The sequence below is a fragment of the Cryptotermes secundus genome, unplaced genomic scaffold (assembly GCF_002891405.2).
Source record: "Cryptotermes secundus unplaced genomic scaffold, Csec_1.0 scaffold20, whole genome shotgun sequence".
NCBI lineage: Eukaryota > Metazoa > Arthropoda > Insecta > Blattodea > Kalotermitidae > Cryptotermes > Cryptotermes secundus.
The window spans coordinates 658223-677440 of NW_019744406.1; the positions used below are offsets into that span (position 1 = coordinate 658223).

A 19218-nucleotide genomic window follows, 5' to 3' on the forward strand; every position below is an offset into this window, starting at 1 on the left:
AAAATATCCTGTGGCTACATATCGGACTCATGTAAATTGCTGCTGTGTGCCTGAAATATTGAGCAGAATTCGCATTATTATTATTATTATATTATTGAAGCAAAGGCAAATTTGTCTTTATTAATTAATTAATTAATTAAGCGTCACGCCATGAAGAAGTATGGCGTCGCGGAGGTATAAAGCCACCATTCTTGACTTCGGCACTTGATGGAAGTGAGTGGCCAGCTTCATGCCCTGGCCGCTTTACCCCTGGAGAAAAAGCCGCGGTACCCATCTGAGATGGAGCTGGGTAGGCCCAAGATCCGGTTTGGACACTGTGGAACAGAGAAAAATCTCTTGTACCAGCCGGGAATTGAACACCGGCCGTCCAGCTCATAGTCTGTCGCGGTACCCGCTCCTAGAGTCTCACCCAGTTCTTAGTTTAAACTGCAGAGCTTACAGATCGCCGATTGTGGCGGGTAGCAGGTTTTCTTTTTATTGTTAGTGGGGTGGGACTAAGTCCCAAGCTCAAGCCGTTAGTCGCTGGTTTCCCACCGCGGCGGCCCGGGTTCGATCCCGAATCTGGTCAGGTGGAATTTTTGGTGGACAAAGTGGCGCTGGGGCAGGTTTTCTCAGAGTACTTCGGTTTCCCCTGCCATCTTCATTCCACCCATTGCTCCACAATCACCCTCATCTATCATCTGGGACTGGTACAATAGGCCAGAAGTGGCCGCAGTACAAGGGACTTGGTCCCACCCCACTAGCATTAAAAAATCTGTAACTCGTCTTCAGCTACTACCGAGGTTAAGAGTACGTGGAACTGTATCTCCGCGCCCCTTATAAATTTTCATGACGCGCTGCTTAATTAAGAACAGGAACAAATTTTGCTGATTATATTTACATTTATAATTCTGTAAGTTTAAAGCAATAAATTAGATCAATTTTTGCAGTAAGTTTATTTAGTCAAAAAAGAGAGTCACGTGGCATAGTTTTCCAAGACTTCCCTGCTCAAATACAGTATATACGAGACAGGACTGACACCTTGGAATGGAACGTTTCGACCCGGTGCGCGCTATCGCTCTCTGCTGACAGGCAGCAGCGAAAAGCAATTACAGAACAGAACAAATTTACCTTCATTTACTGCACATGTCTTATGGCACCACACTGCAAAGTTCATTTCCTTTCTGTCAGGCCAACCCCGATCTTGTCGACTGAGCGTTGTCCCGATGCACAGCACGTCAGGCCACAGAATGTCATTAAATGTTCTGATTACACGAGATGAATGCCTTTATATGAAACAACGCCAGTTATTGAAGTCGTGTTTAATGTCCATTATATATACAACAGTTTATTTATACGAACTTTAAATTAATAAGTTAAAGTCAATTAAAGTGAAATATGATCCTTGAAGTTTATATAAAACATGAACACAGCCATCTGTGAGCCGATTGTCTAGACAAAATTTGGGAGCCTCGAAGTCTCACAACACTATGGACCTTCACGGCCTCTAACAGGGATAGCTTTACTTTATTACGCCAGTTAGTGGGATGCGAATTGCTAGAGGAAATTGAAACGCTCGGAGAAAACTTGCCTCAATGCCAATTTTTCCATCGTAAATCCATATGACCTGACATAGGATCGAAACCGGACCGCCGCAGTCGGAAGTGGGAGACAGGAGTGTATATAAAATAATGTTGATCTCTTCTGAAGCATGAAGAGGAAATCCTTTTACCAACAATAATTACCGGAGCACTACAGGTCGGAAGGTCGCGGGTTCAAATATCGATGAGGTCATTGGATTTTTTTCAATTGACCTAATCCTTCCGGCCGCACTATGGCACTGGCGTTCACTCGGCCTCTAACAGAAATGAGTACCAGGAATTAAATAAATAATATTCCAGGGGAATAAAGCGAGGCCGGCGCGTAAGGCTGACAACCTTACCGCCATCTTTGAGCCGATTGTCTAGATAATGTGGGAACCTCAACGTCTCACAACCCTATGGGCCTTCACGGCCTGTTACAGGGATAGCTTTACTTTTTACAATAATTACCGCGTAATCTTATACATTCCTTTACAAAATGTCCCATACTTTCATATCTGCTTGTGTGTATTCTAGAGTGTAAAAATAAATTGAAATTAACTACTTAGTTACAATGTACAGGCGCATACACAAACAATCTCTTTAATTAAGACCCCTGAGCTCCTAATACTTATGATACTAACAGTGTCTTCAACACAGTTGCCTGCATAATTTATGAGGAAATCGTTTCATTAATTCAGTAAATTCTGCAAACAAGGCACTTTCAAAAAAGAAAGTAGTATGCGGGTAGACAAATTTTGTGAACTTTAAACTTTATATTTAATTATCGTTGAAATTTACATGAAATAATGGCATAAATTAAAGAATATATAATAAAATCCCCCGTACAGCCTTATGCTGTTTAGTAATATAATTAATCATACAGAAACTCAACATCTGTGCTTTGCAGGTGTAGGAATTACAGTGGATTACTTCGCCCGCCTACAGTTTTTCTGAGTCATTGCTCTGCAAGGCTTAATTTGCAGGAAGGATCAGTAGCCTGAAAGTCGGAATAGTGGAGCCAGAACAGAAGTCCATTGCTAGCCAACTGCTTGTCAAACTCATGTTCCCGCTGCAACGAAAAGATGAGGAATATGATAATTGCTAGGCAACGGTTTGGTAAGCACCTTACAGCGGTAACGTTTAAACACAGAAAAACAGAAAGACTGCAAGACAAAGTGACATATTCGGTTCGCACCGAAATTATAAAAGAAACCTTGAGAGTCATAGGAGGCAAAGGCGACTAAGGAGGAAGATAAACCGTGTGGAGGTGGGGTCGAGTACCTCCACGGTGACCTTACGAGTCGTAGGAGGCGACGAAAAGGGTAGTCTCAAATCTGAGACAGTAAAAATTGTAGCGAGTCTCAAGGGACTCGGACCCGAGAAAGACTGCACTGGCGAGGGCAGCAGCACATAGAAAAATAGCCCCGTCCTCTCGTCAGAGAGAGCGCCCCACATCAGCAAACCTTCAACTGTCTGAGAGTAATAAAAATCTTGTCTTTCTGCTTTAAGAAGCTGAATATTGTGCGTTCTTTACACAACATACACGACGCTGACGTGTAAGGGTAAATACGTATTGCGCCTCAATTTGTCTGCATATTTCATGACCGAACGTGTCAACGGGTAGCAAACGATACATTTCCTATTTTCTGACTCTGTGAATCGTGAAATATTAATTTCTAAGTCGTAAGTAAAATCACTTGATTTAAGTCATGAAGTAAACATTCAACAGTTATAGGCATAGTAAAATTATGATGGTAGTTCGAAAGATATGAATAGGTGCGAAACTTGACCTCTCGAATCGAGGGTCTTTGAAAACATGGCGCTGAGAAGAATATTTAGACCTAAGAGGAGTGAAATAATATAAGAGTCTGGAATAACTTCGTAATGAAGAACTTCATAACTTATACTCCTCGAAATGTGTTTTATAGTGAGCAAGTCAAGGAGAGGAGGGATGGGCTTGGGCGTGTAGCACGCAGGGGAGAGAAGAACTGTACATACAGGATTTTGGAAGGAAATTTAAGGGAAGAATACCGCTAGGAAGATGCAATTATATGTGGAGGGTAATAGTAAAATGTATATTAGAAAAATAAAACGGGGGTTGTAGATTGGATTCATCTGGCTCAGGATAGAGACCAGTGGCGGGCTGTTGCGAGTACTATAATGATTCTTCGGGTTCCATAAAATGTTGGGACATTCTTGGGTAACTGTGCAACTGGTGGCTTCTCAAGGACTCAGTTCCACGTTGTTGCTTACTTAGCTGAAAAGCAAACAGCAAGTGTGACTGTAAAAATACGCTTTCTAGAAAGGCAAGTAGAAAGTAAGTTGACGATTAAAGTGCAGAACTCTAGGAAAGTGTGAGAAAGTGCCTTCAGCATCGTGAAGTGTGCTCTGCACCCGAGGGTCGGGCCGCTACGTTCGGTGCGCCGCGTCGAGCCTCAGTGCAAACATTGCTTCTCTTTCACATTGAACCACTACCGAGCAACACGCTCTGATTCGATTTTTGGTAAACAATATGGTCCGCACCTCGTCCTATGTGATTGTCAGGACAAAACAAAGACAAAAAACTCCGTGATTTTAGTCCGCAAGCGAACTATACCGATCGAGCGACCGCCGCTTGTCGGCGAAGTTACTGCCAACTTTTGAGGATAGAGGGTGTCGCGTTGTCAGTGCATCGAATCCCCACGGCCATTAATTTTGGTTTTCTACACCGGAGCCGCTATTTCCTTGAAATAGCTCCTTAATTATCATCACGAGGCTGAGTGGACCCCGTTCCAGATCCACTACTTCTCAGAAAATCTGGTAGCGCCGGGAATCGAACCCGGACCTCTGGCTCTGCAGCCAAGGACGTTGACCACTAGACCATAGAGGCGGTACATGTAACTATCAGAATAGATAAAAAAGCGTTAAGTGGATTTTCAAAGCTTGAAATATTCGGTGCCCATTTGGCTTCGGAAGCAGACGAAAATGTTCTCTGTCACACAACATCAAGAAGCTGGTGACCGAAGTAACAAGTGTTTTGAGAAGTAGGTGGTTTTTTATGTCGCAGGAAGGTAACATCTGTCTGTCTATTCGCCTGTCGTATATTTAACAAAAAGTTATGGGAAAAACTAATCGCCTAATTTCCTTTCATGCTACATGGACAGCATAGAAAACGACGCCTCAAAAAATATTGTGTTGCAGCGGGAACATCTTTACCAATCTTTAACCTAACAACGATAGAGGGATAAATAGACAAACCCACAGACACACGCCTCCAACAATTCTTCCGTTGTTGCCGTTGCCTAGCAACGACATGAGGGATGCACACACAGATGCACAGACTGATGAGAGGGATTTGTGAAGTGTGCCGTTGAGATGGGCTCTGGGGGAATTAGGAGGCATAGGGACAGCATGGAGATCACATAAGCCTACATTCATTTTTAGATAAGGAAAGTAGGGTAATGATTGCCTTCACTTTACGAATTACCCTACAATAGAATGGAGAACTTCTAATCTTACGTCACTTGTCGAAGGTTTAAGACGTATTTTCCAATGTTCTTATCATCTACAGAAATTATTTATCGTCAGTTTACCTGTTCTCATCTAAATTAAGAAACAATACAATATTCAGTCTTCTCTGGCTATCACTCACTCACTCATGGAGCCGAGCTCTTCTTGAGAAGCCGCCAATTCTGCACCTACTCAAGAAGTTCCCAGCATTTTGTGGATCATTATCGTGTTCACAAGAGCCCTCCACTGGTTCCTATCCTGAGCCAGATCAATCCAATCCATACCATCCCATTCTGCCTCTCTAAAATCCATTTTAATATTATTCACCCATCTACACCTTGGTCTTCCCAGTGGTTCTTTCCATCTGGCTTTCTCACCATGCATTCCTCTTCTCCCCCATTCGTGCTGCGTGCCCTGCTCATCTCATCGTCCTTGACTTGATCATTTGAATTATACTTGGAGAAGAGTACAAGTTATGAAGCTCCTCATTATGTAGTTTTCTCCAACCTCCTGTCACTTCAACCCTCTTCGGTCCAAATATTCTCCTCAGCACCCTGTTCTCAAACATCCTCAGTCCACGTTCCTCCCTTAATGTCAGAGACCAAGTTTTTTCTCTGAGCCTCGTAAAATCAATCCCTGATGATGGAGACAGAGACATTCTCCGAAACGTTGGAAACGGCTGACCTCCAGCGAAGATTTAATTGCATGCAGTCGTGAAATTTTCACATCATATATAGCAATACTGTCACGTGTTTACGGCTCCGTGGCTAATAATAACGGGGTTTGGTTTGGATTTATTAACACCTTCTTTTACAATCACTCGTAATCACAATAAATTATAGCGACATCGCTAATATACCCACTTCTCAAAACACGGTGGTTAAGGTGCCCTACAAGTCTGGGGGGGGGGTCCTGGGGGAAGGTGGGCTGAAACATCAGGAGCGTGTCAGCCGAGGTCAGGAATGGTGTGGCTATTACATCCACTCTTTCCATGTGTCTTCATGGCATAGTGCTTAACTATTGCAATTTAACTATTAACAAATTTAACAAATTAACTATTTAACAAATTAACTATTGCAATTTAACGAATTAACTATTTAATTATTGCAATTAGAAAACCACAAACTCCAACGTTAAACACAGATTGAAACCGAAATTTGTGTCTGTTGCGCCTGAACATAAATTTCAGAGAGGATATGCCAACATTAGTGGCCTCTCTGATGTTAGGATGTCGTCTATGTTCTTAGCCAAGGCAATCAGTAGTGTATACGTCACTTTTGCGGATGCCAAGATTTCAGTACCGTGTTCATAAGACCCTTCAACTCTTCCCTGTTCTGAGGCAGACGAAACCGGTCTCCAGGTTCTTCTCCTATTTCTTTAAAATCTATATAATAATTATCTTCCTATTTACACCTGAAGTCCCCAAGTGGCCTCATCCCATTATGAAGAAAGCAGTCTTCTGGGATTTGGCACCGTGTATATGTGGTGTTAACCGACGTTTCGGAGGAACGTATCGCCTCCATCTTCAGGGTAGAAGGAAAAAATACGAAATCCTGCTTTTACCGGTTCTCACGGTCTCTTCGCTTGCGGATTTCTTACTTTTTCTTTCTACCCTGAAGATGGAGGCGATACGTTCCTCCGAAACGTCGGTAAACACCACATATACACGGTGCCAAATCCCAGAAGACTGCTTTCTTCATAATGGGATGACGTGAAAGAAGCCTCAAATCTTCATCCCATTATGTTTATCTGCTAAAATTCTGTATACATTTCTCATTTTATGTCATAATAACGACAAGCTGTGCTGTGTCTGACTGCTAGTGTTGCAATTGCAAAAGCGTATTGTGAATACAGAAGGACAGTCCATCAATGTTTCTTGGGATAAATGTATTGGTCTCCAGCCACCGCCAGTGACCATTTCATGTGTATTCAATCCTTTGAAGCTTGTACTCATCTAAATAATGTTAAGAAATTCAGTTTCTGCCTCGCAGAAAACATCCATGTTCCTCCATTATAAATTCCAGCCGATTTATGCTTTTTAAGAAAACAGTCGCTTTTATTCTAAGAAACATCTTAAATAAATACATTGTTCTCTGCTGTTAAAGCAGGGGGACATGTAATGAGCACTCTATGTGAACACGTCCATTTTTCTTTGTTTCCAACAGATGGCAGGAGGGCAAGATCCGAAGTGGCAGAAAGATCCCGCAGACCAGAACTTCGATTACATGTTCAAGTTATTGATAATCGGCAACAGTAGCGTGGGCAAAACGTCATTTCTCTTCCGGTACGCAGATGACTCCTTCACGTCGGCTTTTGTATCTACCGTTGGCATTGACTTCAAGGTGAAGACAGTTTTTCGACATGACAAACGTGTCAAGCTACAGATATGGGTACGTACTGGTAAACTCTTATCGTTCTGCTAAGTAAGTTACATTAGCCGACCACTGTGAGCGCGCATGAACGGTCTTCGCGCGTTCGAAAGCTGGGATCGTGGGTTCTAATCCCACTCAAAGCATGGATGTCCGTGAGTTTATTTAGTGTTTGTGTTGTTCTATGTGTAGGCAGCGGCCTTGCGATGGGCTGATCCCCCGTCCAAGGAGACCTACCGACTGTGTGTAGGATTAAGAAACTGATCAAGCGGCCAAGGTCCAACAAAATAATTGTAGAGCCATAGGTAGGTAGGTAATTACATTAGTGAATATACTTATATTACAGAAGATTCTTTAAAAATTGACAGTAAATTGGCATAACCACCAGAATTATTATTATTATTGTGCCTTGACGTATTGGGCTTTCTCGCTTGTTTTCCATCAGAATTAATCTGCAAATCTGAGTCTTACAGACAGTTGATAGGACTTCTTTGAAGGGCGATCATCCTATGGCAAGACTTCTACTTACACAGGATATCACAGACACAGAACAAACGCGGACAGACATCCATACTTCGAGTGGGGTCCGAACCCACGATTCCAATGTATGAGCAGGCGAAAACATTTCGTGTCTCAGACCGCGCGGCCACTGTTGTCGTTCTTAATCCTATTGCTAAATTGTAGTTTATGAACTCAGATGTTCAAAAACGGCTATTATACTCTTTATGAAGTCCGCCCAGCTTACAGTAAACACAGCGTCCCAGAAAATGTTGCCACATTTTTTTTTCTTTTCGGGACGTTTCAGGTTAGATTCTATGCACATGGACCAGACATTTTTAGATCTGATTTTTATCAGAACCTTAAGGGCAATTCTGGAACAACTGCGACTTACCTCACAATTCGCTGTGCCTTTCTTAACACGTAATCCTAAATAGGGTATATCCTATTTTATAGCCTATTTTAATGTACTCTCCCATATGCTGTTTGGGACAACTGAGAAAACAGACTGAAGCATTTCATAATGGGTGGAATTGTGTATGATAGAAAGTCAATATCCGCAGTGCAAGCAGCCATAAGATTACACATGAGTCACCGACAGGCTACGAAAATTTCAGGAGAAAAAATTCTGTCCGTGTTTCCATCGTTCTGTGTGTTTCAAATCGAGAACCGCTGGACGGATTTTGATGGAATGTAGTATGTACGTTATGCCAAGATACGTATGTACAATCGAAGTAAGAATGTAGCTGGCGCACAAGCCTGCGCGGTGAGAGCGACACTAGCGCCACTACCGAAATGCGATAACCATGGCGACAATAACAAGCATGTTAACCATAAAACGAATCTTTGAGCTTTATGAATGTAACCTACATTCCAATGCGAATTCAAACATCCAAGGTGCAAAAAATCCATGAGGAAACTGGGTACTGTGGCATGGATTGCGCCTTTCCAATCTTATTGCAAGGTAAGGTTATAAACAGAAAGGAATAGTACGATGAGGGCTGTATAGGTTATCGATTTGTAAAAGATGCGATTTTTGTATAATTTTTTTACATGTCTGCATAAAAGTTACTCATTTACTGTACGCACATTCCCAACAATCAAATTTAAGACCACAATCGAAGTTATCAAATTCAACAATATTGTGAGACTGAAACAAAACACAGCATACATGATTGATTTAAGTGGGTGGGGAAGAACTATTTCATGTTCCCACCCACAGGAAGAAGGTATCGTTATCGTTCTCAAAATAACAACAAATATACGTCCCTTCCTGAAGTGAATTACAAATTAACAAATTTCCAGAACAGCTGGAGCGAATAATTGACAAGATATAATATGACTTGTAACAGGTCTAATTCGTGGCTCTTCGGAGAGCCCGGGTTCTAATCTCTGATGTCGCTACATCGTTACAGCGGTATGTCTGTCCACTTCCTTGTACAAACTGAAACTTGTTCGTCAGATGTGGGAGAACTCTGAGTCAGGGGGGTGCAGTTGGAAAAGTTAACACATGGAGAACAGATGGCCAAACCTCTCCCTCTGTTCAGTCGAGCTATGTTTTAATGTTGGCCTGGGTGCTTCTCACCTTATCGCTTGTCGACAAGGCCACTGTCGAGATTAATATAGGACGATTCGTGGACGACAATTGCAGTGGCTTTATGAACTTCGCAGTTGCAAGAACGAAAGCAGTGCGCACCCAAAGAATAAACGAAACCTGCTACACAATTTGATTCAAGTCGAATTCAGATTTTTTTTTGGCTCTACAGTACCCTTGGGCCTTGGCCTCTGTCTTTTTTTTTTTCAGTTTCATGATCATTTTACAGACGGTAGGACTCCTCGGACGAGTGATCAGCTCGTCGCAAGGCATCTACCTAAACACAGGACAGCACAAATACAGAATAAACACATACATATACCAAACATCCATGCCGCCTATAAACTTTACTAGTGTTTATTGTGTTTACGTATACTTGTATGTAGAAAAGTGGATGTTTCATACATCTTACAATAAAAGGAAAACGGGACTGCTTACACCAAACCCCACTATCATACCATCCTGCGTCAGCCTATACACACACATTTGTCGCGCATGCGTGAACCACCCCTCCTCCGTTACAAGCTACACAACCTCTTACATATCCCCGTCCGACCCTGAACCCAAGACCTCGTGCAAGGATACCGCTGAGTGAAGTGAGCATCTACAGTGAACCAAACTTATCCCTAGCGGACCCAGTCCACTGAGGCCAATCTAAGCTACAGGCGCAAATACACACGTAAACAAGAACTGTGGGCGTTGTAGGATTAGCGAGCATCGCGGAGTGATACATACAGAAACCCAGATCACTTATAGACTGACTTCTGTGCTGTAACCATGGAAACAGGCGGAAGCCACACTCAAGTTTGTCCGAGCCATTGATAAAAGAACGAGCCCCTAATGCCATTAAATAAATCCACGACTGCTTGCGAGAACTTCCTGCAAATATATTCTGAGTATCGGCTTTGTAGCCTTTCATTCACAGTTTCACTTCAGCCTCACCTACTAAACTCTTTGTATAAAATCCCTTTCCTCTCCCCTCTCTTAAGGGAATAAGATTGTCAGCAGCCATGAACAATCATTATAGTTTGATTTGTTTCATTCTGGTCCGTCACACTAATGTTATGAAAAAATTAATAGTTCCGTTCAGTGTGACTGGTTATGATTTTCTTATTTCAATTATTCATGCCTTTACATGTTTCGGTCTTCAAAGAACATCTTCAGGGGGACACATTTCACATCAGTACAATTAGAAATCACTATTACAGTACATGTTCTAAAAGTTAAAATATACACAATATAAACAATATACAATTGGCTGTAAAATCCAAAGTCTTTACAACTACAGCGACTGTTCCAATACTTTAAAATGTTTATAGTTAGTTTGTTAAGATTCTATTGGAATTCGTAAACCAAGCGGGTTCGTGTCATCAGTCTTATTGTTTCTTTTGACGGGGGCTGAATGTGTGCCCCCCTTGTCGTTCTTGTGAAGAGGGTTCTTTAATGTGGTCCTATATGTGTTTGTGGCGCGCTGCGTTGAAATGAGAAAATCAAAACCAGTCACACTGAACGGAACTATTAATTTTTTTCACAATCATTATATGTAGTATTCATATAAAGCTTCATACTTGTGTGTGTACATAGCTTGCACACATAGGCTACAAAGACACATAACTAACTGCCTGGAGCTCTGGCCCTTTGGCCCTCTTAAGAAGCCAACAGCAGCACAGCTACTCAAGAATTCCCAACATTTTATATAACCTCAAACTTTGTTGCCACGTTCACAAGAGCCCCCCACTCGTCCCTATCCCGAAACAGATCAATTCAATACATAACACTCCATTATATCTGTCCAAGATCCATTTTAATATTATCCTTGCGGGAGTCTCTGCATTCTGAATCTCAAGTTTCCGGGGACACCATCGCAACTCCTCTCTTAATTTCAGATTTTGGATATACATTGCTGACATCTATTAGAAGACAACTTTTTGTGCTATACAAATTACACGACGCAGGGCTCGATTCCAGATGAGGTCATTGGATTTTTCAATTGACCTAATCCTTCCAGCCGCACTATGGGCCAAAAGTCGACTGAGCCTCTAACAGTAATGAGTACCAGGAATCTTCCTGGGGGGTAAAGGGCGGCTGGCGCATAAGGCTCACAACCTCACCACCGTCTGTGAGCCCAATGTGGGAACCTCGACGTCTCACAATCATATGGGCCTCCACGGCCTGTTACAAGAACAGCTTTACCTTTCTTTCTCTTAGTATTACAAAAACATAAAAATTAAAATATACAAAACTATAATTTTGTTTGTGGTTCTGTATGGGTGTGAAACTTTGTCTCTTACATTAACGGAGGAACACAGACTGAGGGTGTTTGAAGAGAATATTTGGACCGAAGAGAGACGAAGTGACAGGAGGTTGGAGACAACTGCATAATGAGGAGCTTCGTAACTTGTACTCTTCTCCAAGTATAATTAGAATGATCAAGACAAGGAGAATGAGGTGGGCAGGGGATGTAGCACGTATGGGGAATGCATATAGGATATTGGTGGGAAAGCCAGAAGGAAAGAGGCTACTGGGAAGACCAAGGCGTAGGTAGGTGAGTAATATTAAAATGGATCTTAGAAAGATAGGATGTGATGGTATGGATTGGATTGATCTGGTTCAGGATATGGACCAGTAGAGGGCTCTTGTGAACATGGTAAAAAACCTTCGGTTTCCATAAAATGCTAGGAAATTCTTGAGTAGCTGCAGAATTGGCGGCTCCTCAAGAAGGGCTCAGCTCCATGAGTGAGTAAGTAAGTGTTACATGCACCACGCTTCCGTCTACAATAGCCTGCACGGTGTACTATAACGCGTCCAGCACCAGCTTCTATATTGTGCTCGTTGTGGATTGACAACTGTTTTCCAAACTCATGTTTATAAGTTCCTCTTACGAATATAAACTAGGTGCAAAGTTTCAGTCTGTTCAGTACGAATGAGAGCGGGTTCCACAGCGTTCATTCTTTGTATCAATAACAAGAAATCCAGTTTCTATAGAAATATGGATTCCTAAATAAAATAAGAATATCGTAACATTTTACGCTTCGTCTGTCTGCCAGTTTTCATACACGTATCAATAAGCATAAGTTTGTTTACTCATTTCCGTTTAAGGTTTTCTGAAAGGCGAAAGAAACGTACATTTATTCGTAAGTATCATGACCTTGCAATGAAAACTTAAAAATAGAGGCAAGGCTCTGTCACTAAATGGAAGTGAGCTGTGGGCTTCACGCTACGGCTGCTTTATTTCTGGTATGGGGGACAGAAGTTTTAGCTCCACCATTCTTGACCTCGGTACTAGATGGAGGAGAGTAGTAAGCTTTAGCCCCCCCTGTCGCTTTATCCCAGGGCATAGAGCCCCCGGCGCCCATTGCAGAGGAGGCTGCGCGGGCCCCTGAGCCAGTGTGGACGCTACGGAGAAGAGAAAATTGATCCACGTCTGTTCTGATCGTCTGTTCCACGGCCTAGTCGCGATGACGACTGAGCTATCCTGACTCCTAATATCATAGTTTCGTACATTTTAATATTTTCCTCTTCAGTTAGCGGACATGTGCGTGTTAACGCGTTGTTGATGCATGTAAAATAACTGCAATCTAAAATCGCTTGTGGCGTCTGTTGCTAGCCCTAAAGTAACGTGGATTATAGAATGCTTACTTTAAAACTGGTCAGAAATGTTTGTTCCCTCGAAGTCGGTTGCTCCCATCAGGACGGGTCCGAATGCTTGTCAACAGTCGAAGTGTTTTGCTTTCCACAAATTAAGTGTTTTCCCAATCTTTGCAAATCTTTCGTGTTCACAGAACGCAAACCACGTGGTCCCATTTGAACTGCATAGTTCTTCCGTCTTCCCAGCATATAGCATATTCCAGCATATTGATGGAGACAGCAAAATCGATCGTCTACTGTTCATGTCATGGCCGACCGTGTAATTCTAACTGATTTTCTTTGGTCAATGAACAAGAAATCGGACCCAGTGTCAATTTTATACAGTAGGTCATGCTAATAGAATTTCAGCGAATATGTTACGTTAAATAATGAGAACATCGTAGAATAGAAGTTTTGTATTTTCTCAGAAACACACAAATATGTACCATTCTACGTGTTTGAACGTCACAAAGGCTTCATACAAAAATTTAAGACACCCCCCATAACAGACTATAAGTGCATTGTTAGGGCTATTCGTCAATTCAATGACAGCAAAATGTAATTTAACACACGGTTATCATTACTATTTTGTGTTTATTTGTTTTGTGGTTTATTTAGTCACGCTACCAATAGCTCAAATTATAGAGTTCCAGCCTGGGTAAAAGTTATTATCAAAATAGTGTATGGGGTTTCATCACTGAAGTTTTCAAGACAACATTCAATTGTGCCGTTCACCCAGTCTTTTCCGCACATAGGAAGGCCATTAACTTGCTAGTGAATTTGAAGAAAATGAACCAATAAGTTGAAAGTCCAAGGGTGAACATGGACCATACAATTGTATTAATTTCGAAACTAGTCTAACAAAGGTCAGGTGTCACCACAATAAACGAAAAATTTCGTGACATAACAATGGACTTGCGTGTACAAAAATGTAAAGTACGGTAAATTTATTACGGTCGACGAAATTAGTAGCTTTAACAATTCGATTTAAATTCGAATCAGAGGGTCTAATCCTTGATTAATGAAGAAGAAGAAGACTATGTCGATTATTTGAGAGTTACTGAGGAAAACTAAATCAGGCCTTCTTGTGAATCCTAAACCCGCTTATGCCATTTAACCCACTTTTTAATGATAACTTTTCCAAAGAAAAGAGTATATTTTACGAAAATTTTGCCTGCATACCTAAATTACTGGATGAAATTATTTTATAATACTCCTTGCGCAACTGAGACTACACGATGTCAGAATATAATGCCATAATCCAAATATTTAACTTCGTGAACATTTTCTAATCTAAAATGGAATAAATAAATTTCTGATTTTAGGTAATTGGTAATTTCACAACTTCAGCGACCACTCTGTTAACAGTATGCCTTCGGAGGTATTTATATAGATGCTATTTGTCACAGTTAACACAGGACATGGGTGCTGACAAGAGTCATCTGAACCCCCCCCCCTTCCCCAGATTGTCTGAAAAATCAAAATTGAAGAAGGGAATGAAATATACCTAATATGAATTGTTAAACTGACAGCATTGAAAATTTCTTACTTTTCTATCCTGAACATTCTAAGGAAACCCATAAAGATGGCCCTAAACAGCAAGGCTTGTAAACAAATCCCCCCCCCCACAACACAGAAAACTGTAGCAGAACCAATAAATATAAATGACTATTGTGAAATTCGGTTCATCAGTTCATGAGATCAACTGACTCTAGACAAGCTGGTGACTGTATTTTTCAAGCCTTGTCCATCAGCAACAAGAACTGACAGATTTTGCAGTAGTCACATGCCTTTGCGGTGCTGAGGGTATGCTTGAAACTTGTGACATCTTTCCCATGCAAGCAGGCATCCTGTTCACCAGAACAGTGCTGTATCTCCCCTCTGTCTTCTACAGGCATCTGGGGATTGTCTAAGCTGAAGAAGATGAACGATAAAACAATACTCACGCTGTCAGGATGGTGTATTGAGCTTGAAGGTAATAGAAGCCAGAAAGTTTCGGAAACTGGATCTCTTTCCATCCTCAGGTGAGAAAGAAAGACACCTACTAAGTTGGGCCCCTTTCTCACCTGAAGATGGAAACAGATCCAGTTTCCGAAACATCGTGTCCTCTATTACCTAGAATTCCGGATGATGGAAAAGGTAAAAAAAGCCAGTAATTCTGTATTATCATGTGTGTATTGCATGATCAGTAAGAAGGAAGGAAAAATTGAAGGCTGAATTAATACTGCACATATTTTAATGCTATATGGACAAGGACTGACTCCACGGGTGCTCGGTCTGCCAATGTAATGGAATAGAATAATTCTTGCCCACAGGACACTGCTGGACAAGAAAGGTACCGCACAATCACAACAGCCTACTACCGTGGTGCCATGGGGTTCATTCTTATGTATGACATTACCAATGAAGAATCCTTTAACAGTGTGCAAGACTGGTAAGTATCAACCTGACCTCATTAAAAAAGAAACAGGTTTAATTTTCTTTGCCCCAATGAAACATTTCCACCTGCTATATTTTTAATATGCAGAAAATAAATGTCTCCATGGCCTTAGGAAACACCTGAAATACCAATTAATACCCAGGAAAACCAAAACTATGATGTATAAAGTACTTATAAGATCAGTGCTATCTTATGCCTCTGAGACCTGGTCACTGTCAAGATTGGATGAAAGACTGTTAAGTATATTTCAAAGGAGGATCTTGAGATATATCTTTGGACCAGTGGAAGAAAATAGAATAGGGAGGAAGAGGTATAACCATGAGCTATACAAACTATTTAATGAACCAGACATTATTGGATTTATAAAGGTGAAAAGGCTTGAATGGGCTGGACACATAATGTGTGCCGGCGAGAATAGAACCATCAAGAAAATGCTTAATGCTAAACCAGAAGGAAATAGGAGAGTGGGAAGACGAAGGTTAAGATGGGAAAAATGTGTGTGGCAGGACATAAGAATTTTGGGTGTAAAGAACTGGAGGAATGTAGCATCGAATGGAGAAGAATGGCGAGCAATCCTGAGGAAGGCCAGGGCTCACAAAGGGCTGTCGTGCCAGTGATGCTGATGATGATGATATTTTTAATATAATTATAACCCAATAATAGTGAAATAATTGGGAAAATGTTTAAATATAATCAGCTGGACATGCATTGTTACATTATTTTTATACAGAAGTGCTTATAACACTTTTTGTTCATCAACCCATATAGAAATGATGCTAGAAGAATAAGAAGAATAGAGAAGACGTTTACTTTCTCAGACATTTAGTAAGCACAGTGATATTAAAGTCTGTTAGTTCTGTTTCATGCTGTATGCAAACATTTTACCAATAAAAGTAGTGTATGATATTATTCGTTGTATGGATATCAGTCCTATGTCATGAACCATCTTAACAACAGACTAGTATCAGCTATGACAATTCCAGTGCAGGTACTACATTACAACATTATCTGTACAAGACACTTAAGAGAACTTACCTAAGAAATGTTCTTTGTCAAACATACTGAATCATATTAATATCCAAATTAATTTTCTTGTCTTCTTTAAATACAAATTTTACTTCATATTAGAGCATACAGAGTGCTCCAGGAGGAAAAGTCAATATTCTGGCAGGGCATAGTGTCGGTTGTACTAAGCAAAAGAAATGTGTACATGAATGTGTCCTTTCTGAATGGTTTCCGAGATAGAGTTATTTCACTGTACACTGTACAGGCGAGCAACACGCCATGTCTTCACAAAGTGCACTGATGTTGATGGTGAAATTTTCAGAAATGCATTATACTTTGTAAACTCTACCAACTTTGTCATTTGAACAATAAATACTGGTATTAGAAACAGTACATAATATCTCTTCCCTATCAACAATTTTGGAACTATACAATGAAATAGCTCTATCTCGGAAACAGTTCAGAATAGGACACACGTACATATACAATTTTTCGCTTATAATGACCAATACTGTGACCTCTCAGAATATTGACCGTTCCTCCTGGGACACCTGTATATGTTCCCCATGGCATTTAACTTTCTAGAGATCAGATTTTCTGTTAGTTGTTAGCCAACTCATATGCAACTTGCTTTTTAAAACCTTTAAAAGATTTTAAGCGTTAAATATTATGAACTTTAACAACAACTTGTAGCAAGATTTCATGCACAAGGATAAAAGTTACAATAGAAGTGAAAACTGTAAAATATGCTTATTCCAAATTAGCTTGCATCTCTTTACTCTTGTATTTAACATTAATTGGTTTCACTTTGCAGGGTGACCCAGATAAAAACATATTCATGGGACAATGCACAAGTGATCCTAGTAGGTAACAAATGTGACATGGAGGATGAACGAGTTATCAGCTATGAACGAGGAAAGCAACTTGCTGAACAGCTTGGGATTGAGTTCTTTGAGACCTCAGCCAAGGAGAATATTAATGTTAAGGTAACACGTCAGAAGAACTTTTCACTGCTTAGTCTTAGCTCAAGGGTTTTTATGCAGGAAAGGTATGTAAGATTCAAGATGGATATGAGGTTCTCATAGTGGTCATTATGAAGAGTTCTGTCTTCTGGATGTAACATCACGTTTACTTGTACAGGACTACACAGCAGTATATCCCAGAAGATAGATTTCTTTATGTAAAGAGTGCTGTGGAGTTTTATGTAGTTTTGTCATTACTCCGATGGCAACCCACTTCTCTGGAACAGTTTGTTGATCCTGAAAAGGACCGTGGTTGCCGAGATGCTTGACCGGTGAGGTAGCGTGGTGCGCGCTGGTAGGGAGAGAGGTTAGTTGCGGTGATTTGACTGGCCATAGTGCGGCCGTTGCTGGAGGTTGCTTGATCGCCGTGCGGCAGGTGAGTTGAAGTTGCGTGGTCGCACAGCACGGTCGTAGGAGTCATGAGGCAGTGGCTACACCAGATGCCCAGTGAGTCGGACAGGGACACGACCACTGGTGAGTCCAGGCGAGGTGCCCCAGTGAGTCGGGTGTGAGAGCCGGAGGGCCGAGGCAGTCATGCCTGGCGCAACCTGCCGATGACTCCGAAGACCGAGCACTGGCGACAAAGCCTGCTGGCTGAGGTTGCTTGAATGTGGCTTGATCGTAGACTGAAGTCAGACTCATGCTGCCGGTTTGCGGCTGCTCCTGCCGATGCCTCCGTAGAGCGAGCACTGGCGATGAAGCCTGCTGGTTGATGTTGCTTGAGTGTGGCTTGATCGTAGACTGAAGTCAGACTGATGCTGCTGGTTTGCGGCTGCTCCTTTTTATACACTGCTCAGTGGGCAAAGCGAAACTTGAAATTGAGGAGGAAGAATTTGCAGGGCGCTGATTGGCTAGTGCACATGATGATGTAGATGCGGGGCTAGCAGTGAGTGCAGTATAAATGCGAATGTTTGGAGCAATTGATTGGTTAGTGCGTGTGATGGTGAAAAGTGATGTGAAGAGTGTGCATTGCAGAAAATGCATGATAATGTGGGATGTTCCCACAGTACTATCTTCTTGGATATAACACCATGTAATCTGTTGAAAGTCAACTGATGTTTCAGAGGAATACATATATTGCCTTCTTTCACACTGGTATCTTGCTTGGTTTGTTCTTTGACCCTGAATATGGAGGTGATATGTGCCTCCGAAACTTCGGTTCATTTTCAGTGGATTACAACGCTTAATATCCCAGAATTTAGTACTCTTCATAAAGGCCTCTGTGAGACATTCTAGTCCTGCTTCTTTGGGTAAGATCAAATCTATGTGTAACAGAATAATTTTCAAATCATTTTAGAGTCTTAAAATAGTGCTATTTAAATCTAGTATCTTGATATAGTACACAGACAACAGAATCAAAGATTGGAAATCATGTCACCCTGAAGCCCATGTATACATGGAACTGAATGTGGCAAAAGAACTAACTGAATCCTACATATATTTTTTATAATACCTGAAACAACAATAAATATAAAGAGGTTGTAAGATAGGAACTGACATAATTTAAGTTTTCTGTTGTGCAAACAATGCTCTGCATGTAATGCAGTTATGGGGAGGCAATATTTAGAATTAATAAAAAGTAGGAAATTAAGTTAAAGTAAAGTTTATGTTT

At 41.2% G+C, this 19218-nt stretch overlaps 2 protein-coding genes across 8 annotated transcripts in view; one reads left to right on the forward strand and one right to left on the reverse strand.

The window, feature by feature from the left end:
* The window catches only part of LOC111874632, a 627779-nt gene extending 614394 nt beyond the window's left edge, over positions 1 to 13385 (reverse strand). Inside the window, exon 1 of the mRNA XM_033755536.1 lies at positions 13152 to 13385. The gene's annotated coding sequence lies outside the window, so the exon portion shown is untranslated. The remainder of the gene's footprint in view (positions 1 to 13151) is intronic.
* Positions 1 to 19218, forward strand: part of LOC111874634 (ras-related protein Rab-3) — a 71176-nt gene that overhangs the window by 43104 nt on the left and 8854 nt on the right. For all 7 annotated transcript variants that reach the window (XM_023870280.2, XM_023870283.2, XM_023870284.2 and 4 more), the window contains 3 exons: positions 7217 to 7441; positions 15455 to 15573; positions 17399 to 17570. In XM_023870280.2, the coding sequence (XP_023726048.1) occupies positions 7217 to 7441; positions 15455 to 15573; positions 17399 to 17570 (516 nt within the window). The remainder of the gene's footprint in view (positions 1 to 7216; positions 7442 to 15454; positions 15574 to 17398; positions 17571 to 19218) is intronic.